General features: G+C 36.9%; 1 protein-coding gene across 1 annotated transcript; it reads right to left on the reverse strand.

The window, feature by feature from the left end:
• Positions 1-7,472: 7,472 nt before the first annotated feature.
• On the reverse strand, positions 7,473-19,091 carry LOC120112828 (BI1-like protein). Its single transcript, XM_039132719.3, has 4 exons — positions 18,508-19,091; positions 11,245-11,358; positions 10,948-11,105; positions 7,473-7,974 (listed from the first exon to the last, which is right to left on the reverse strand). Exons 1-4 carry the CDS (start codon positions 18,764-18,766, stop codon positions 7,762-7,764), a joined length of 744 nt encoding a protein of 247 aa, XP_038988647.1. The 5' UTR covers positions 18,767-19,091; the 3' UTR covers positions 7,473-7,761.
• Positions 19,092-23,258: the final 4,167 nt, after the last annotated feature.

Consider the following 23,258-nt stretch of genomic DNA (forward strand, 5'->3'; position numbering starts at 1 on the left):
AAAAAAAATCTTTAAGTTTTTAGATATAATAAGATAAAAATTTTCTCTTTATTAAGTGCATAATAAGTATTTTACACAACATTCTCGTGCTCAACTAAATATAAACTATTCTGAAATATATCATTTTTTTTATGATCAACTAAATATGTAAAAACTACTTTTTCAGGCATCATATACTCAGATATCAAGTTTTTAGAAAAGAATATTTCAATGAAGAAATTTTTTTTCTATGAACCAAACGAGCCCTCTACTATGTATTTTAGATAATGCCTTTTGATTTTTTTTATTCAAAAAATCAAAGGTTGAAGTGGTCCTTTGAAATTGGAGTTGAAAAGAGGAAATAAAGCCCCACTTTATGTTCTTGATTTTAGGCAACTTCACACCAGGTCGAGCAGCAGAACTTGAACTCGGTGTTGGAAATCCAGAATGTCAAGTTATCAAGGTATTCTTTGTGTGTCTTTGATTTATTGCCTTATGAAAGGTTGTCCGTTTGCTCTAATTACCCTTTTTTTTCTTTTTGACAATTGTTTGGTCTTTAAGAACCGTTTGCATGACTTGAATTATTTAATGCCAGTTGAGGTAAAAGAGTCTATTCTCTCATTTTGGTAAAGAGGAGAGACATGTCCAACTGTAACAACTCTAAACTTGGTTTACATACATCCTCATGTTTCAGCGATAAATCTCCACACTATATAAAACAAGCAAATTTAACCAGAATATTCTTAAATTATCATCCCATAACATTCTTAATTTTTGGGAATTATTTGTTGGACGATTTTGTTAGATACTCAAGATCTCACAGTTATTTTACACTGTCTTATTATTTGAGATGTTCTCAAAGAAAAAATAAAAACAGAAAAAGAAAACCCTTCCTTAAATCTATGAATTATGCTCTCAACTCTGTAAGCTTCTTGTTAATTGAAAATATTTTTGATGAATAATTTTATAAATTTTTTGAAAAAATACAGTGGGAATGCCGACTAAGGGATGGTTGATCCAAGACACCGAACAACAAAATTTTATTTTTGAAAAACACTATCATTATGGAAATATAAATGCGGTAGAAATATTATGTCAATCCAATGAGAGATGGTATGCTACAAGTGAATATTTGAGACCAGAAATGAATCCTTTCTCATCTAGTCCATCTAATATCTTTTTAGGAGCTGGAGGAAATGCATCTCATCTCAGATACACTAATTAATAGATATGAGAGGATTAATATCGGATCCTCAAGGACAAACGATTGATTCACCCATTTAAAGCAATTTATCCGAAAAGTTTCCTTGGAAATTCAAATCCGATATGGGCACCAATCAATAGTAGAAAAGTGCAAATCTTTCTGAAAAAATCTCTCTTTTCACTTTTCTGGAAGAAGATGAAGCTACTCTTCTATTTATAAAAATAAATAAAAAAAAAAGTGGCATTGCCTCGCTGATATTTCCACACGTTTGCATTAGGGCGAGATACAAAGGTGATTGCAAAGCAGGAGAAAAGCCTGCAAGGAGGAAGCTCAACCATTAGAACTGTGTCCCATCTCAGATGCCAAGAGTGGGGTAAAGCATGATATCTGTGCTCCCTCTCTTATTCCCTTCTGGGGCATGATCTTGTACACAGGTTAAGGCCAAAAGAGCTTACGAGTGGTGGAGGTTAAAAGTGTAGGGGCACCAAAGCACGCCATCTGAATGGCACCTGCACCTGGATTGCTCCACAGTGCTTTCCATTGTAGTGGTCCCACATCCACTTGTTCATAGCCAACTTTGATATATGGTTCTATCCAATAACATAACATAACTCATCACATTATGATATGATGTCCAAATGTATGATTGCCCATAGGAATCTCAATTTTGGCACAACAATGAAATGATGCAAAGAACAAAAAATATGAGGATTGTCAAAAGCTGTTCATTTGGATCAAGTGCTTATAGAAAAGTAGTTATTGTCTTTTCTAGTTCGAGGTCTCGAATGTCAAAAGATTTTCATTTATGTGATCCAAGATGCCTAGATTTAGTTCTAAATGAAGCATAAATTTTTTGCTAGTGAGTACATGTATAGAGAACATGAGAACCATATCTAAGTTGGCTTATAACATAGTAATGAGTACTTTGTTTTTGAATTTAAATTGCCCTTGTTCCTTTTTGAGAATTGAGGCCGTCTAAGATGATAGGTATGGGAGAACAAAGAGTGGGGGGAGTAGCATGGAGTGTGTCATTGGAAGGATGAAGCAGAGGGGATTGGAGATAAGGAAAGGCATACAGTGGTGCAGAAGACGAGAGCAAATTGAGAATTTTAACAAATTTTAAATCATGAGAACCTTCTACAAAAATTGTTTAGTTACATGAAATAGCCACATTGTAATTAACAAAATATTATCTCGAGGTCTGCTTTGAGAATTTTTAGAAATGAAGATATGATTATGTAAAACAGGCAAATTTGAAAGCACAAAAAGAATTTTTTATATATTTTTTTCCTGCATCATGGATCATTTTCCACAATATATAATTTCTAAACAAGAATTCATTCGCGATGTCCATCTTCTTTTATTTCCCTTACAAATATGATCTCATCCATAAATGACATTGCTTTCCTCTTTTCATGCATCTTTATATTTTATATTTTCATTTTTCTTATAAATATCATTATTATTATATATATATAGATATGTAGGTAAACAGGAAACTGCGATGGCAAGAATCAATTCACTTCTATTCTATTCTAACAATACTTTGTGCTAAAGAACCATCTTTTTGCTCCCCTGACACTCTGTTTTTAATAGATTTGGGTGGTGTAGAGTAGCTCCGACAGGTCACGAGAATGATTGGTACGTTATAAATCCAGCCATCGGCATAGCTTTTTGGTTGGAAAGACATGGGAATCGGATCCTTCCTTTCCCCCTGACAATCATAAACGCGCGAGGGCGTGGCCTTTTTTTTTTTTTTTTGCTAAAGGAAGGGCGTGGCCTTCTTTGGGTGCAGGCAGTGGGGAGCAAAACACAACCCACGAATAAGTTTGGCGGCGTTGGATCGCTCACTGCACTGATTCAAAGCTCTCCAAACTCTGATATTTATCCATCTGAATAGATCTCAAAATGACTCATAGATGATCCAACGATGGATTTGTGTAAAGAAAAATGAATCCTTCTTTCATAGAAAAGATACAACCCTGACCCAAGTTTAGAGGGCTTTTTTTTTCTTTTCTTTTTTGGCACAACGGCGACACATTGATTATTGCCCTTTTAGGATGCATCTAATTCATGATCGGAATCGAAGTCAGAAATGGGAGTGGATTGGAATGGAAATCAGAATGGTCATATTTTATGACTTATTTGGTTTGTGATTGAAATCGAAATGAAATTTGAATACTAGAAAAGAATCAAGATTGGATTTTGTGGATTCAGGTATTATTCACATCCCTCTTGGAATCATAATAGAAATTGAATTCCTCCCAACCAAATGGTTAGAATGAGAGTCACTTATTCACGGTTCCATTCTAAAGCCAAAGTCCTTCCAACCAAACATGCACTCCAACAACAATTATAAGAATTAACATCAATTCCGACACATCAGGGACCACTAATTCCTATAAGTATATGATGTGCAACTCTCAATCTCCACCAGTTCATTGACCATAGAGAGAATAATGCTACAAATATAAGCACGTATGCGGTTGCTAGCTCATACAATTCAAATGCATATAAATTCTTAATTTTGGAATGATGTGCAACATTATTTTTGAAGGTTGCGACGTTTATATCGTTTTCATTTTCATTTTACTAGAGAAATGAAGGAAAAGAAAAAAATTGTTCAAAAGCAAATGATCCCCCGTAGTTTGGATCTCTAAGCATGCACGCGCTTTTTAACTCTACATCCCACCGTAGTTCTACATCTCTATCTTAGAATAACAAGTTGAATTCTACATCCCCCCCCCATAATTCATCTCTACCTTGGAATAACAAGTACAATATGTCTATTTTGTTTAGTCTCTAAGTGCTTCTAATATTAGTTACACTACACAAAAAAAAAACATTACCGACTCTTATTTACCGACGCTTATTCCAAGCGTCGACAAAAAATTTTTTCCGTCAACATTTGTCGATGCTTTTTAAAAGCGTCGGCTAATGACGACGCTTAAAAGCGTCGTCGAAGTTAATATGTAATTAACGACACTTTTAACGACGCTTTTTAGCGTTGTTAAATAACGACGCTTTTAAGCGTCGTTAAAAGCGTCGTCGGAAGCCAAAAAATCACCTCATTTCAGTCCCAAATGGAAATTCGCGACGCTTTAAAGCGTCGGAAATTTGCGACACTTAAAGCGTCGGAAAAGAGCGACGCTTTAAAGCGTCGTTAAATTGGAATTAGCGACGCTTTTAAAAGCGTCGGAAAATATTTTTTCCACTGTAGCATAGGCGACGCTTTACCGACGCTTTGGAAAGCGTCGGGATGGTTTTTACCGACGCTTTTAAGCGTCGCTAATAGCCAAAAAAAGCGTCGCTAATGTCCAATTTTGTTGTAGTATTGATACATGCTGAATGAAAAAAATTTTGTTAGTTAATCCTTAGGTCATTTCAGTTGGAACCCATGCACTTGAACCTTATATTTTGGTTTCGCTGGTCATTGCTTAAAACACCAATTGAGCATTCTAGTTGCTACTTGAATTGATCCTAGAACTTTGCCCTTCAATGTGCAGCACAAAGTCCATTCTGTGTAATATCCCTATCATAATAAATAAGAACTCTATATAGTTGTCATGAAAATGTTAACCAAATAAATTATGAAAAAGGAGACAATGAAACATCATATTTCTATGTGGAAACGTAGATCTCTATCTAACCTCAAGTTGTGGAATATGGTAGACCCATGTCAAGTCATCGTATACATCGACGCATGTCTATATCTTTACCGTTCATGATTAATCACTATCTTAATTGGCAAAATCAAATTATCTATGCATAAAAAATTATAATGTCAGGAAAATGTAATTGTCCAAAATCAAACATGCATGATGATCATCATGTCGGGAAATGTACAACAATCTAGAGAGTTTACCAAATTCCATTGACCAGTGCTGGAATGGAAGTCCAAGTAGAATTGTCACCAAGACTATCAATACACGATGCAAACCTGTAACTTGCCTACAACCAATCCCATGACTGTTATTGCCATCTTGAGCCCAAGATGGAAGGTCTTATAAAGTTCAAACTAAAATTGGGGGAAAAAAAAGAAAATTAAAAGAAAAAAAAATGAGGCCTAGGATCCTGATTTGATTTAAACATATGAGAATAAATCGCAGCACATAAGTCTACCTCAAAAAAACTTGATTGGTGAGATCATAAGCATCCATCAATTTGTTCTTGTTCTATTGATTAAACCATGTTTATCGAATGTGCCATGTCATGACTGCAAACGTGAGGATCCTTCTATTGTAGCTCTCATAATGTGCATACGAAAATTTTTATCAACAGCATTGGTAGGAGGGGATTAGTGCAAAGCATTTGATGAGCCATTCAGCCTCATATTTTTTTGATGAAGAGGGAGGCAAAGCCACCCGGCTTTTATTAAAAAAGAAGAATTTGCAGAAACTATTTATAAAGAATTTGCAAGAAAGAAAGACACAAAAGAGCAATAAATTTTTTTTACAAAAAATAGTGGTCTATAAGTAGACCTGTTAAACTATTCAACAAACTGCAACCCAAGAAATTGATCTCCAAAAAAATCTAACCAAAGCTACGTTAGTGTTTTTTGTCACTAATTGACCAGCTATGGCTCCTCTTAGGAGCGTAAGGACCCCCCAGAACATGTGATCAAGGAGGACACCAGCCTCTTTGGAGAACACAAATAAGAACTACTCGATTAGAGTCTCTCTAGAGATCAGGAATGCCAATCTTGCAAGAGTGTTGTAAAGCATAGCTCAACAGCCTAAACATGGCATGGGACTGGAAAAATTTAGGAAGAAAATTCGTGGACTAGTTTTTCTCATTCTAGAGAGGCAAGACTGTTGAAAACCTGGATTCGAAGATACTGGTTGCCTGATGATAAGTAGCTCAAGCCACTGCACCAATGCCGTCTCCCCAAATTCAATTCCCAGCCCACCAAAACACATAAAAGGAGGGGTACTGAAACTACTTATTTTCAGCCTAGCCTGAGCACCGAGAAGCATACGTCAACGTTACCCCAATTATTGAAAAGCTCTAAAATTTTTATCATTTTTCCCCCTTTTGGCCCAATTATTATTCAATTTATTCTCCATAGGTGAATCAATACAAAAATATTCAATAATTTTTGAACTATACATGGATTCTGTTACAAAATCATCCAACCTTTTAGCATTTACTAAGAGTCGTCTTTGTGTTGCAAACAAGCCCTACCAAATATTGTTGCCCGTGTGAAGCCCACTATTGTTGTCATCTGGTATGACTGTCTCTCCTGTACTTATTTTGTTATTTGTACAATAAAAGATCGTATTTTTCAGGTTCGTTGTTTTATTTCCAATTTCTAGTTATCCTAATTCTGTTAAATTTAAGTTTAATAAATTTTGCTTTTTTATTTTTATCAAATCTCATTTTCTCTCTAGGCGAACTGTGCTCGAAAGCACAATTAGAAGAATGCTCGAATATCTTTTGAGTTGCTTGGCTACTAAACCTATTTATTTTAAAAATTCACAATTTTAGTTGCTTGACAGCTAGAGAAAACGGAGTCTCCTTTTGCGGATCTTGTAATCCCATAAATGTTCTATTTCATTTGGAAGCCACCATCTTCCTAATTTTCTCAAAATTAACTTTGATGATAGTGTCTTATATGGATGGAACAAATCTTGTTATTAGAAGTACAAGAGGTGGAATAGTTGCAGCAGGAGATGTCAGATTATTTGATACTCCAATTCTTATGACATAAGTGCATGCTGATCACATTAAAAATAAGAGCAGCTCTCCAATCTTATGAAGTGAAACATTTCAATAGAAAAATTAGCAGTGCCGTATAGACTGGACAACAACATATGCTACTGCTGATCACATAGAATCTACGGTATCTACCCTATGCACAGCTGCGGTAGCTATTCCTTCTGAACTGTTAGATATCCTAGTTTCTGATGCCCACGGATATATTTACTCTCCAATTTACCGAAGAAAAACTATTTATCCAAAAAGAAGAGCATATATTACGACCTTTCACATTGGACGCTTCACCTTACAATCGCTGTTGGACCAAGGCGCCACTCACTTAAAGCCACATTTCAATTTGATTGCCCGAGAACCTGTCCAAGGAGCTCCGTTGGATTCCCAGCACGCGCCACGTTGATAATGTCAAAATTCCAGGGTGTAGCAGGAGGGTAGAAAACAAACATGGAAACAAAAGCAGATCTTGAATTACATCATACCAGCCAGCAATATCACAATTTATTACAGGATCAAAAACGAAGGCACTGCAATGGATACGTAACCATGTTAAGTGGCATGCAAGGTGCCCAGTAACTAGATAGCTTTCGACCTGCACCGAATAATATTCACTATGATATTGGGAAATCATGATCAGCTAGCATACAGGGTTACAACTGACCAGAGAAAAAACAAATTAGAATAAAGAAGAGCCCTTAGCTAGCTCTGTTATTTGCAGAAATCCTCCACATACAATATACCGCCCCATAAAACATTGAAGACAGACATCACATTACATAAAATAGAAACAGGTGAAAGTTGTACTCAGATGAACTTAATTCAAGTACCACCGTTTTCTCTTATCTGTAACCTCAAACAATTCCCTCCTACCCATCTGACTGCATGCCTCTCAGCAAGTTCAGAAGGGAAAGGAACAGGTTGAGGATGTCTAGGTAGAGAACAACTGATGCCCATATGTACTCATCATAGGTGTAGCGCTTTATCAAGTTGTCTGTGTCATAGACAAGAAAAGCAGAGAATATGATAGCCCCGAGCCCGCCAAAGATAGCAACTGATGTGGACCCAAGTGGAAAGAATATCTGCATTAACCAGCATTCACAAGCATGATTGTTAGAATAAGCGGAAATCCAGCCACCAGGTTCAAAGCAAGAGGCAGGTCACTGTGTAAGATGACAGCATCATGTCCAGAAAACCAACTACTATTGCATGAGGAAGCCTTGGCAGTCAGAGACACCATCACTAAGAGTAGTAAGGCTGTGAAGAAATATACAGCTCCTAGTTCTTTCCCCTTTCTTTCCTTTTCTTTTTCTTATGAAGTGGTTTTCAGATATCAGAGAGGGAAACAATCACTTTAGTAGAGAGAAGATGAACAAGCATAAACTTCCTGGGACTATTATTTTGAAATGGTTTTCCATATTTTATTAATAATAAGTTATAAAAGATGCTACTCAATGAAGAGATTTTAGTTCCACAGGGATTGTTGAAACTCGAAAGCTGAATCCCTTTACATGACTTTGGTAGGTACAACAATGATTTGCTAGTGAACTCGCAGGGGCATTCTTTTGCCCAAGTATAAACCTAAGCAGTGCTTTGCGAACTTTGGATATTCAAGAGCTGCTTAAGGTTGGCTACAATATTTTCCACATGGCCCGTCTGGCTTTTGTATAACCACACAAAAAAATATCTATAAAAAAGTAATTTAGTTGATAAATTTGATATATTACCTCTAAAACATTATAATATCTATTATGTCCCTCCACTTCTCAAAAGATGAAAACAGCTCTGCATGGAGGCAGCAGCCTGCAATTCACAGGCAAGTAGAATCCACCGAGGAATGCCATCCATCCTTTCTCTATTAGTAACTAAAGATAATTGTATCAAGCTTTATTTGAATGATCAGTAACTTAGGAGCCTTGATTTTTTTTTTTTTTTTTGCTTTTCCTTCATATTCTCTTGCAAGCTCACTGCTTTGCTTCTATAAGTGCACTCAAAAAAAAAATGTGCTCATGAAATTTCCCTCATCAGACATTAGGGCTGAAAATAGATCGGATATAGATTGGAGACCGGATACAAATATAGATGTGGATATTAAACAGATATCACAATTAGTATCCATATTTAGTCTAAATAAATAAAAATATGAATCGGATATTAACCATATCCATATTTATGCTAAATGGATATGGATGCAAGTCATATATTAGTTATATCCATATTTTCTCTATACAAATACGGACATAAGTTGGATATTATTCAGATATAAATCGGATTGCGAGTGGATTTAATAATGAAATCAAGATAAATGATGTAGTCCTAAAGAATAATGATGAAATCCAATATCAAGGTTGCATATGATAACATAGCTAACTGGATATTGATCTAAATTATAGTTATTAAACTCACACATGGAGACTGACCTGGTTAGGGGCCTAGATCATCGCTCCAATTGGATTTTTATTAAAAATATATGAGAAATTATTTTTTAAACTAAAAATATATAACATTAAAAAATCAAGTATTTATTTTATTAGAGAACTTGTAAAAAAAATTATGTATAGATATACATATTGATATTTTTAACTTAATTCTGAAATACCATAAGAGAAAAACTGAAATGTTCCATATTTTTATCATAGTGAAAAGGATTGATTTTTTACAACAATAATAAATAATATATGAAAACTGCTATTTTTATGAACCGAACAAGTCTTAAAGAAGTATAATAAAATGTCAATATAGAGTAGGGGCAACCATTGTCTTAGTGGGTGGGTGGGTGGTTGGTGACTAACTCAAAACACACAGGTCGATCCTTGACAAGAGTGGTATTTTAGATGATTTTTTTAGCGGATATCCAGATCCTGATCTGGCAAAATTCATGAATGGGCATCCGAATCCAGATCCACATTCGATCAGATTCAAATATTTCTATCCAAAACCGATCTAAACCAGATCCAGAAGGGGATCTGATCAGATAATTTCGGACCCGTTTTCAGCCCTATCAGACAGGTGAAGTCCACTTCAAGATTCAGGCACTACATCTTCAGCTGCCTATTTCAATTAATCTGAGATGGCTTCAAGTTCAAAGGATCCAAAGAGCTCATAAAGCGATGAAACCAAATTATAGTCGGCATTGAATAGAAGGACCTATAAGGACTAAAGCCATAAACCACCCCAGATTCTATTAACCAATTATTGTGTTGTTCTTGAACTAGCATTAACAGCCTGACCAGTGCTCTGTTCTTGTTGAACCCTCAGTTCGTTGCATGCTAATCATAATTCAAAACAAACTCAAATCATCTACTGCATCCTTACCTTCTTTAGCTTTATTTTAAATATCTAGAAGACTAGATCTTACTCAACATAGTTGAGCACCAGGAATATAATTATGAGGTGGCCTTACAAATTTACTTAGTTATAAAAGCATTTGCCATATTACATCATACTTAATGTTTCATAGTACTATTCAGTTTTATATTGGTTGGAGGAGCAAGAAGAACCCTGAGATTTGAATTAGTTGCCAAATTTGGGAGGAGTGCTGGTGTGATGAAGTGGATATCTAGAAACAATTTAGGTAAGGAAGCATTTAGGAAGTGGGTGCAAGTTTGAGATCTCAGGAAGATCCCAACTCCCAAGCATGTATATTGTCCTGGGTAGAAAATACCAACTACTAAAGGGTGTCACAACTTGGTTTCAATTTTAGATTTGACCAATCCAAACAAGTTTTAATTTCAGCAATTTTGGTAGTTCTGATTGAAGTTTTAGAGTCTCAACTACAAAATTATTAAAAAAACGAAAATTCATAACAATAGAAAGTAAATAAAGTCAAGAAGACTGAAGATACATCACGCACCATTTTAGCATAAAATTTAAACTGTTTTGAATCTTTGAATAAGATAAAAATAACTTTGACACTCTAAAAAGTTTAAAAATTGTTAAAGTTTATTGTGAAAAAGTCAAAGCTCAAGAAAATATAGAATATTATACATTTAAAAAAAAAAGATTGAACAATTCCTGATCACTAAATAAAATTATTGATGTTGATTAAAACATACCTGGATAAAGCTCGTAAGAAGAAGAACAAGAAGACCGGCAAATAAAATGGGTCCAAGATAGCTAAAGTCCTTGCCCTTCTTTGAAGCCCAGAAAGTATAGCCAGTTAAGGACAAAACAACAGCTGAAGTTAAAACCAATGCCTCCAGCACAATTCTACCTGAAAAAGAACAATAACAATATATATATATATATATATATATATATATATATATATATATAAAAGAATGAGCATATCACAGAAATCTCAACAAACACTAGACTGGAATAATAACTCTAGAAAGCAACCGGTTTTTCACCTTGGGTATTTGCACAAGCCACACCCACACTCAAGCTTAGGCACACAGTGAACAGCCCAAGAAATATGAAATTCAGTGGGTGCTTTTGTTGATAATGATACAGTGGGAACATCACTGTAAAATAGAGACTTTGGTTAGTGTATCACTATTAATGGTACAAAAGAAGAAACTTTGAGTTACATTTCTTTAGCATGAAAACTGCAAAAGAATGTCCAGAAGAGTCATTTATTACATAATTTTCTCCATCCAGCAGTACAAAATGAACACAAGCTAACCATAAACTTCAATGGAAACCGATAAGTGGAGGAAAAAAAACTGCTAAAAGAAATTAGCAACGAATTTCAAGAGTATACATTACAAATGCAATTGAGAGCAGGCTCGGTCAAATTAATGCTTAAAGCTGAACAATGGTAAAGCACTAAGAGATATAGGAATGAAGAAAAGAGCATAGCTAATCTCAAGTATGATATAATGTTGAATGCAATTGTTCCATTTAAAAATTAGGCATGATCCAGAATAGATTCCAACCCAGCCTGCACTACCAAGCAAATTGGGTGCCCCAATTACTGGGCTAGAGAAGGCCAGCAACCTGCACATTTGGAAATGCATGCCTTCATGCTTATCTCTTAATTACTAAAATATATCAAAAACAGTTTGTGAACTACTCTTATTATATAGACCGACCAACAACGATATGAAAATAATTGGAAGATAAATATAAGTTTCTGATTAAGGTTTCCAATGCATTCAAATCAAAAGAAGAAAAGAAGTCAAAAAATTAGAGATGACATGATGCATGGGTTTTTCATCTCCCAACCAAGCAGCAGCCTCTCTTGCCACCAACATCCTCTCTTGCCACTATCAATGTGGTTCATAGGGTCATGTATCAGATATTAAATATGCTTTTCACTACTGAAGTTGCCACCCAAGAAGGCCTAGTGTCATATAGCTATGACATTATTAGAAATGTCAAAACTTTGTTTACATTATTTCAGAAATTGATGACAACATATGTTCTCTAAGCTAGCGGCAAGTGTTGCTAATGATTCATGTAATCTTCCAGAATCCTGCCTTTTCACTTACATAGCAATTATGTTTTTGTCCATTCTTCCCTTTTTTTCTTCTTTTTTTCCTTTTGAGATGAGTTTGGTAAAACCATCAAATAAATTTTCAGTGAAACACAATAACCTAATTTTAGGTATGAAATCATTTTCTTCCAACTCTATTCATATTAATATATTAGGTCCTGTGTGAACCACTTTGTCTAGGTGATTTTCCACATGACACATACCATGGAATTTCACAACCACAAACAAGTCTTCTTCTTTATTTTCAAATATTTACCTGCTTTGGCACTTTGCCGCCTAGACAACCTGTCAAAATCATGCAACTTTTTTTCTAGAATTACTCATTTATCAAGCTGTACACCCATACATGGAACTTACTACTTTAATCAGCTATAGCCTTAAAACTTTCAATCTCAGCCCTATTATGATCCACAAAAATGGAAAAAATTACAATCAACCAATCTATTGTCTTGCATGATTTGGACCAATGTCCACACTTTATTTGGCTGTCATGCATTTCAAAAATCAAATTGCCATCAAGACCATCTTTATATATGCAGATAATGGACACACCTTCTATGACCCTTTGATTACAGCAAGCCATAGAAAGTCAAAGGACTAACCAAATGTGGTCAGAACTACATTAATTTAAGATAAAGCGCAGATTCTGTTGCACAATTAACCCAATAAACAGGTATTGAATTCAACAACCAAAAGAACATTAATTTACTAGAGCAAACCAACCTAAACCCAGAAAAAATGACACAAAAAAAAATGCTAGACTGCAATTAGATTTCAGATGAAAAGAAAATGGAGATGCACGAAGAAGGGTTATCATACCAAAGATAGGAAGGAGGGCAAGGCCAAAAGCGAGGCTGTAGCTACCCTTAACAAGTTCATTAACTGGGGCACAAAGAATGGATATGGCGGAGACTATCGTGGTGAGAATGATAGAGATGGTGAGTATACCATAAACCTTGCGGACAAAGCCCCACAGGAGCTCATTTATGTTGTCAGAGAGTCCTTGGTAGGGCATCCCCACCTCCAAATCCTCTTTCTCCATGCTCGCATGCATGTACATCTCCATTTTTCTAATCCTTCCTTGCTCTAAGTTTCTACTTCTGCTCTACACAAACGCAGGGGAGAAGAGGAGATGTGGTCTTAAATATCTATTGTCACATAAACGCCAAAGGGAAAGTATGTTACATATAGTTTTGTCTTCATTGTGGAAACTGATGAATGGACAGCTGGATGTGATTGGAAAAGTTTGGATGTCGCAAGGTCTTTGTCAGTTAACACTATTACAAGGGGCCACCAACCATGGAATCGATTCACCGACTCCCTACGAGAAGAGTTCCATTAAAAATCTTACAGAATAGTTTTGGCTTGATTATGAAAACTGATGAATGGATATCTAGGTATGATTAGAAAATTTGGGAAGTTACGAGTTCCTTATCAGTCATGACTTTTACAAGCAGTCACCACCCATGGAATGGATCCACTGATCGTTACGATGAAAATTCTCTTAGATCAAAAAATAACTTGACAAAACATCATACCCTTGGGCAAGAAACAAGATGAGGGGGTTATATATACATGTCTTAATGGTCTAATGGACACCAAAAGGATTGGCATGTTGCAAAATAGATGACAAAAGGATTAGTATATTACAAAATAATGTTGGATTGGTCATGAGAACTGACAGATGGATGGAAGGATAGATGAGTGATTAGAAATTATGAATTTAAGAGGTTGGTCTTGATGCCGTATGATGGATCCACAGACTCCATGAAGAAATTTCTTCCAAATCAAGAAAATATCTCATGCAGCATCACACCATTCAACACCTACAAATTTGGCTGCATGCAAGTGAGAGGGCATGACGCTAATGGTTACTTAAAACTGGGTGTATTAACCTCGGTGACAGTATAAAGGCGATGCCATCGAATTTTAGTCTTGGCCTCCCTGGATATACATGCAGCAATGCCACTGTAGTTGCACCTAGCAAGGTCTAAGTTGATAGCCAACGGAGCATCCAATATCTAAGTAAGTGATAAAGATGTTTCCTTGCAGATGTTAGCTTTTCTCCTCTTTCTTCTGCAGATTCCATGTACAAATCTTCAAATTGAGAGGATTATGGTTATGTATTAGTGATGATTTTGATGAAACTTAAAGAATTTCAAGTGTTCTGGCAATAAGAATTTCACTACATGCAAATGAGAGGGCATGACACTAACTGAAACTACTTAAAACTTAGTTGATTAAGCATATCTATTGATATCAACAATTCACTTAAGGGAGTGTTAATTACTAAAGAAAAGTTCCTTCGTTGTTATTAGGTAATGTGTTTTAGAACTAGGTTGGCTAGAACTAGGATGGAAGATTAACCCATTTTGGTATCTAAGTCATGAGTCATTGGTTCAAAAGCCGATCGTGCCACCTAGCCATTGCATATCTTGGGATTTTGCCATGTGTCCACCCTAATTCAGCATGTATGCATACCACGAGTGGGTGTGTTGCAGACACAGCTAGGTTAAATGAAGAAGTACAAGAAAAAAAGTTGCAATCAAGTATCTCACCCTAGCTGATGAAGAAAAAGGCAAAAGTAAAGTGAAGAAAAAGGAAAGAAAAGGGTTGCCATTAGCACAACTTTCTAGTGTCTTGTCAAGGACAAAAAGGATGAGAAGGAGGGACAAGATGGGGCTTCCATCAATACCAATTCTTGTGTCTTGCCAAAGGGAGAAAAAGGAAAGAGAAAGAGGGAAGAGATGAGGTTTGAATACTTCTTGGTTGTGTCAATCACCTTTGAAGACAATCAAGGCATTCTACTCTTTCTCTCGTTCCCTTTCTTTCCCCTGCTTTTCTTTTCTTTTCCATTTCTTAGCTAGACCAAAGAAAACCATATCACCAAACCAAGCCCCTCCCCTTTTCTATGGGATCATTTACTTGTTACTTTCCATTGTTTGCCCTTTTCCTTTCAATGTTGTGAAGTGCTTCTTTTGTCTTTTCAACATAGCACCCTCTATAATCTCCCCGTTTCACCTACAAAACATTTTTTCCTTGTTTTATGTCACACGGTTTTTGGGTTAGACTACCTGCTAAATGTTAAAAGCCTATTTGGCATCATTTTTATTTCTCATTTATTACTTTTAAAAACAAAATCATTCAAACCAACACGAAAACATGTTTTTATTTTCTATTTTTCAAAAGTCATCTTCATTATTTCTAGAAAAAATGAAAGTAAGGAATTCTTACTTTCACTATTTTTAAAAACTAAAAACTCATGTCTTTTACCACCGACACTACCTTCACCATCAGTGTCATCACTGCCACCGTCGTAGGCATCGTTGTCTCTGACACCGCCAGTGCTGCTGCTGCCACCACCGCTACCTCTGCCACATCATTGCTACCACCACGACCTCTGCCACGCCACCTCCACCATCATCGCCTCCACCACCACAATGTCAGTGTCCCCACCACCACTGCCACCATTGCCACACTGTTGGCACCCTCTCCAACGTCATCACCACCATGGCCTCTACTATCTCCAGCACCACTATTATTGCCTCGGCCACCATCATCATGTTTATGTTATTAAAAATAATTGACCATACCAAGCATATTTATACTTTTTAAAAACTTAGAAATAAAATAAAAATAAAATTTCTTCTTTATTCCTGAAAATAAGAAGAATGAAAGTGATGCCAAATAACACCTAAATCTTTGAGAAAAGATTTAAGTTTCAAAATCAATCACGAGCCCTCCATATTCAAGATCCACATTATAGATAGTGTTTTACACCACTGAAAATACCTATAAACTAATCATCTTTTGGGCAGTCTCCAACCTACTTATCCGCTGGAAAAATGAACGACTTTAATTGACATGACATAGTGGTTTGCGATGACCAAGCATCAAAACGTATTATGTTCTATTTTCACAGGTTTAAGATTGGTACATTATAATCAACAAAGAGGATATTCAATTTAAATTCCATATAGTTTAATACACTAGTTTAATAGGTATCATCCATTTTTGAATTCCTTTAGAGCTCAGTTAGCGTTCTCCAAAAGGTAAGATATTCTATTTCTAGGTATTTTCAAAGTGTAGATCAGAATCAATGGCATGGATTTTGGTTTGGACTTTCCTATCAATTATTTTTATCATTAAATATCACTGAGCATGAAGTCCAACTCTCCCCTTATCAATGTCATCATGCCCACGTGCTTTGAGTTTTTTTTTTGTATTGCCTTGTTAGATTCTTCAAGTGGACACTAGCACTTGCTACCTATGTCTAGGCAACAATAACAATCAACAAATCACAATTAAATCTCTTAATAAGGCCTTTTCCCTTCTCAAATTCTCCTTCTTCATTACTATTTTAGGCATGAAAGATATATTATATTAACTTTATTCATACCAATAAATGCATTATTATATGTTTTATATCTAACAAAGACCACCTTTCAAGCAATTTCTAACCTTATCAAGCATTCAATAAACATAATTATGACTGCCTTCTACTTTCAGAGTTACTTAAATGCTTTAGTTCCTTTTCTAGATGCTTAAGCCTTATGACCACAATAACCCATTAATCAAGCCAAACAACAATATGTGGAACTTAATTAATCACTTTAATTTACAAAATGCATTTCAAGCACTCCAATATCATATAGGCTTAAAAGGAGATATCAAGCAACAATGAAATTCTGCAAACAAACAATGCAAGCAACATACCAGCATGATGGATGAAGAAAGGCAAGCCATTATACAATACCATCAATAGTAAGAAAGATAAGCCTTATGACAAGAATCTCTAAACACATAGAGCATAAAAGGATGATGCACAAACCATGGTTTCAAATCCCGATGGGACATCCTATGGAATGCCGGGACAGGGTACCATCCTAAGAGTCGAGATGGGGTATTATCCCAAGTGTTGGGAGAGGATCCACCCCGCCATTGTCCAAGCATCCCGATCAGCACATCTTGGGACATTCTTCATCCCTAGTGTTGGATGACGACACATCCCATTCCATAGAAAAATTGGGGCGACCACATCCATCGGGATTTAAACCTCACAAACACTGATGTCTTAGCACTAGAAAGAGCATTTTGGATAGGGGCTGCTAATTTAAAAGAGCAAATACTTAATTGTAGATAGGATAAGGGAATGCCTAGTCAATCTTACTATAAAGAGACTTGCTTAGCATGCTTGCTTAGCATGTTTGGCATACCCAACCAGAATAATGCCATAAAGTCCATGAGCCAACTTCAAGGAGTTAGATGATGAGCAAAATAATGTGAACCCTAAAACACAGCAATGAAAAATGGCAAAACCTAGCTGATCCAGTAGCATGTTAGAAAGAGAGAAGTCTTGACCAAAAAATACAATATTGGTTCAAGTGCCAATGAACAGATGAGTTAACTAGAAGTTAAATAACAAAAGGCCCCAATTTTATCAGGGAAAGAAAATGGAAGCTCAATCAAAGGAAGCCACATGAACCTACGACAGAATAAAAGGAGAAAATCTTGTAAAGATTCAAAGATTGAGTCTCCACTAGGTGCCTGCTACTGCAACAAAACAGGAATTAGCCGCAAAATAATGGTACATAAAACCAAAGAATCCAGATAGAAAACCAATTTCAAAGAAAATCAAGGATCAAGGGGAACAACTGAGAGTTCATCAACCAGAAAATGCAAAATGGAATCCACAGAAAGATGGAGCCCATTAAAGCCCTAAGAGTACGCATGAAGAACAAACGCTACAAAGTCAAGTATGCCTCAAGGACACAGCCGCAGACCTCGTTCTTTTCAACAGCTTACGATGCAATAAAGCTTGCCTCATCGGATGATCCCGAACAAACCCCATAACTGAGATGGCAGTCATGCATTTCCAAAGTCAAGATTTCCTTCCTTGCATATCTTTCTAACTGATCCATTTACATCTAAAAATATACAAAGACCAATCAAACAAAAGGGAGGAAGTTCAAGTAAAAAAAGTTCAGTAAAATCGATGCTAAAGCCAGATCCACCCAAACCCTAGCTTTCAAATCAAGAACAAAAGATTATTAATTCAATAGAAGAGAAAAACAACAATAATAACACGAAAAGACGAGGATCGGATCAAGAGAACAATTCAAGGCCGGAAAAAAAAAGAATTGTCGAAAGAAAGAGAAGAAGGAGAGGGTCATACGGAAGAGCGGAAGGATGGCAAAACCAAGGGCGAGGCCAGAGCTTCCGGTGAGGAGGTTATTGATGGAGGCATTGAGGACAGTAGCAGCAGACACGACGGTAGTGAGGACGAGCTGGGCGGCGAGGATGCCGTAGACCTTGCGGACGAAGCCCCACCGGAGCTCGCTCTCGCCGCGGGAGAGGCCCGGGTACAGCGTCCCGGCCTCCAAGTCCCCCGCCGCCGCCTTCTCCACGCTCGCGTACCCGTACATCTCTCCCATCCCTCTTCGAACCTTCCTCTTATTCGCTCCTTCCTCTCGGTTTCTTCGCTTCTGCTTCTCGGAAGAGGTGGAGACCGGGGCGGGGACGGGTTCGATTTATGGCGCTGGTAGCGCATTCCAAATATCACCCTAACCGATGGATGGTGGATGGGCGGATGCGATTGAAGGATGTATTGAGCCTGTTCGTCTCCTACGGCGAGATCCAAAAATGGGATACATCCAATTCTGTCGAGGAGTTATGTCCGTGCTGCTTCGGATGGTGCCGTGGTTTTGGTGAGGTGTTCTTGATGCATTTGATGAAATGTGGCTACATGGTTGAGTGGTTGGTGCTTTACTTGGCTACTCCTATTTCAATTAATTGTATACTTGATTGTTAGTATGTTTCTATCATTGGTATGTTTCTTAGTCTTGTGATTTTTGTTGGTTGATTTTGATGGCCCAGCAGCGGTGATTGTTCTTAGGATTTGGTAAGGTGTTTGGATTGGATCATTTGATTAATTTTGCATCCTACCATGATTGCTCTAAATCAAGCACAAATGAGGGAGAAGGCGTAGGAAAGTGGGAGAGAGTGACGATGTCATTAGAAAATGATTGAAATCCGATCGTCCGATGGTGGTTTGTGGTTCGAAGGCATCAAGAATACAGAGACATGTCCTCAGAGAAAGCAACGATACGCTACGCACGTATATTAGAAGACGAACGGTGCGGCAGATTGGATAGCTTTCTTTATGGCTCATCACTCTAGAGGCTTCACCTGAGCAGACCATGGGTCTGTGCAAGAGCTTTATTGTAGTATTTTACTTTTTGATTTTGTTGGTCGCACTCACATGTGTCGTGTGTGAGCCTTCGATGTACCAAAAAAAAAAAAGGCGACGATACATAGAGAAAACACAAAAGGTTTCCAACAAAGGCATAGCCTAACTCAAGGAGAAATTTATAGAGGTCCATCTCCCACTTAAAGCTTAGATAGAAAACCTGCAATGAATTCAAAGTTATTCCCCTCTCTAGAGGCCGCCAACTTTTCCAATTCCAGCTTGCTAAGGATCAGGAATGGATGGTTACGAATGGTTCTTGGACTATTGTAGGACAAGTGTTGGCCTTGGAGAAGTTGTGACCAAACTTTCGACCTGGGATTGACTTCATCAGACGTACCTCTATTTAGGTGCGATTTTCGGATCTTCCATTAGAACAATGGGATCGAAGGATATTATTGAAGATTACTGCTGCTGTAGGCACTCACTTATATATTGACAATTGGACTAAGAAAGTCATTCATAGTAAACATGCAAAGGTTTGCGTGCAAGTAGACATCACAAAACTATTTCATCTCAAAGTTGATATAATTGCATAAGAGAAGAAAAAAAAAATTCACTTTTATTTTTATCATAAATTGTAAAAATTATTTTTAAAATAAAAAAATAAAAAATAAATATTTTTTAGGGGAAACTAATGACCGGTCCAGTGTTGGACCAGAGTATAAGGAAAAGTCCCTGTTGACACGGTCTTTTAACTCCCGGTCCCAAGAGATTTTGGATTTATATCTGGTGACGAAACTACCCTTTATTCCTCCCTTGGGCCTTCCGGCTTCCTTTGTTCCTCTTCCTCTCGACCGACTCCTCTTCCTCTTCCTCTCATTATCTTCTTCCTCTCGACCTAGGAAGAAACCCTTCTTCGTCTTCCTCTTCCTCTCGATTGAGTATTTTTCTTCTCGACCCAGGAAGAAACCCTTCTTCTCCTTCCTCCCACCGAGTCCTGTTCTATCGATGGAGTCCTCTTCCAGTTGACAAAGTTCTCTTCCTGTTGGCCGAGTCCGCCCTGATAAGCATACCAAATCGCAAGTAAGGTTCCGCTCGCCCAATGCTACTGGATACCATAATGCTGGTTATAATCGAAGCTAAACCCTAATCTCTCTTGCTTCCCATTTTTTTTGTTCCGAAGAAATTTTTGATTTCGGTTTTGAATGTTATGGAATGAATTATTGATTTCGCCCATGGAAGATTTGTTTTTATTTTTTGAGAACTATAATGCTAGCTATAATTGAAGCTAAACCATAATCTCTCTTGCTTTCCGTTTTTTTTGTTCCGAAGAAATTTTTGATTTCGGTTTTGAATGTTATGGAATGAATTATTGATTTCGCCCAGGGAAGATTTGGTAGGTGATATATTGGCATAGTTTCCTGCGAATACATCATATAAGGTAGCTGTTTTTTTTTTATTTTATCCTGCAGTGATTCTTAATTTGATGTTAATTAATTGTATCACAATGCATTCGTGAAAGATTTGTTTTATGAATAATGTGTTTCATTAATATTTTTTATGCAAACATTTTATATGGCTCCAATTCAGAGTAGAGGCAAAGTACGTTCTGTTGGCTCAAATAATATGGTCAATGGAATGTGCTACTTCAGCTACTATGTCTAATTTATCGTTACCCTTGTGCAGTCTATGTCTCGGGAGCAGAAGGATAGGGTGACCGCAATTCCTTTTGGACATATGCTAGGTTTGCCATATATCAAGCAGAGTAGGCCTGTCCTAAACACTTTGCTCTCTTTTTGGGATGATGTGGAGGAGGATTTTTGGTTTGGTAAAGTTTTAGTGCCTTTTATAAGGAGTGAGTTTGCACTCATCCTTGGTTTGAGTGCCACGGGCGATGAGGTCGAACTGTATAGGGAGGGGAGGGTTACTTCTAACCTTATCACCCGTTTTTTTGATGGTGACCACAAAAAGGCCGGTAGGGATGCAATAGAAAATAGATTACAATTCCTAGTTGGAAAGAGAGCATGACAAGATGTAGAGGATTTCTCCAAATTATGGGTTCTATACCTCTTTGTGACTATCCTGTTTCCAACCGTACACTACTATGTTCCTAAGGCATTATGTTCATATACTGATGATTTAGACCGGTTAGATTCATATAGTTGGGGTATTGCCGTTTTTGCTTTTGTTCTCCAACAGATACCTAGTATATCTAATAGTGTGAGGAGAAGGAACATAACCGGAAATGGATCTGGTGGATATATGGATGGGTGCACAGTCGCTCTGGTGGTAAGCATCTTTGTATTTTTTTTTTTATTTGATTGTTAAGATATGTATTGTGTTGAAATTTGATGTTCACATTGATTTTTGGAAGGCATGGGTTGTTGAGCATTCGAATATCCTTTTGGGCAGCCACCGGCCACCGTTCATGTATCCACGTCTGTTGCGTTGGAGCAACGCCAAATTCCCTCGCAAGATGGACGTGATCGCCAAAGTTATGAAGAACTTAAAAAGATTTTAGGTTTGAATATTCATTTGTAACATCACAATTATTTTGACATGATGCAAAACTTAAGTTTTCGCTTGCGACAGGTGATCGAGAAGCTAGAGCCTGGGGAGGAGGAGTTGCACATTCTCTTGCGAGGAAGGCCACTATTAGAAGCTCCGAAAGAGATAACTTAGGTAGTGCACATTTAGAAGTACTTGGCGCAGATTTATTTCCATGTGGCACACACCTTTTATTTTGCGGCACACACTTATAACCACTTAGTACACATTTAATTTCATTTGGCACTTAGTTAAAGATATACACTAAATTGGATAATTGTGTTGTTTTAGTTTCCGTCATCCAGCCAGAGTGAACGACCTCCACTGAAAAGCTTACAGACCCGCTTACAAGTGGTTGAGAGGTCTTTGATCTTGATTGATAAGAGGGTGTCCAGACTTGAGAAGGTCCTCCGAGATAATGGTCTCTTGGTGAATGATGAAAATGTTCAGCATGATACAAATTTTACTGAGGTAAGCAAAGTTTGATGAATTATTAACTATGTCATCTTGGGGATCATGGTTGTTGTTATGAATTAAATACAACTCATTATTAGGTGAGTGAACAGCATACTACAGTTGAAGCTATGGACAAAACTATAGTGGAGGAAGATGAGATGCACGATAGTGCAGATAAGATGGAGGTATGTAATTATTTGATTTTGATAAAATATATTTTTATCATTATACTATCTTGTTTATTACATGAAATGTATATTCTTATCAGGTTATTTGGCCCACTGATGTTGAGGGTGAGAAAGAAGGTGGACCCACCACGAAATATGTTTCCTTTTTATGTAGGCGCGTGAAGTTCGGAGCGTGTGAGCGAAAGGCAACAGAGAAAGCAAAGGCCATATCACACTTTCCAAATACTTATAGAAGGGCAAAAAAGAAACAAAAAATTAAATCCATAGGTGAAGGTAGTATGGCACTAGCAATTAGAAAGGAGGATTTGCCCGCTCAGTCGAGTAAATTATTGGAGCCTATCACTACTGTACTTATGGAGCTCCACAAGTCAATTCCACTTGACAAAGAAACATCACCCCCTAGAGAGGTATACGAATTTGGTCAGTTCCTTAAATATTTTGTATATATATGCAATTTGTTAAGTCCATATCATGTTTTTTGCTAAGTAAAATTGTTATATTCTCATTTCATTTCACTTAGCTTTTAGAAGAAACTACTAAATTCGT

Source organism: Phoenix dactylifera, chromosome 17, assembly GCF_051530095.1.
Source record: "Phoenix dactylifera cultivar Ajwa chromosome 17, Ajwa_hap1_PhDact_Kaust_v1.1, whole genome shotgun sequence".
Taxonomy (NCBI): Eukaryota; Viridiplantae; Streptophyta; class Magnoliopsida; order Arecales; family Arecaceae; genus Phoenix; species Phoenix dactylifera.

Coding starts and splice junctions, on each gene's coding strand:
- LOC120112828 (XM_039132719.3), bottom strand. CDS start 18,766: ATGGGAGAGATGTACGGGTACGCGAGCGTGGAGAAGGCGGCGGCGGGG. Junction 11,359..18,507: donor TGCCATCCTTCCGCTCTTCC/GTATGACCCTCT, acceptor TCTATTTTACAG/TGATGTTCCCACTGTATCAT. Junction 7,975..10,947: donor TTCTTACGAGCTTTATCCAG/GTATGTTTTAAT, acceptor TGGTTAATGCAG/ATATTCTTTCCACTTGGGTC.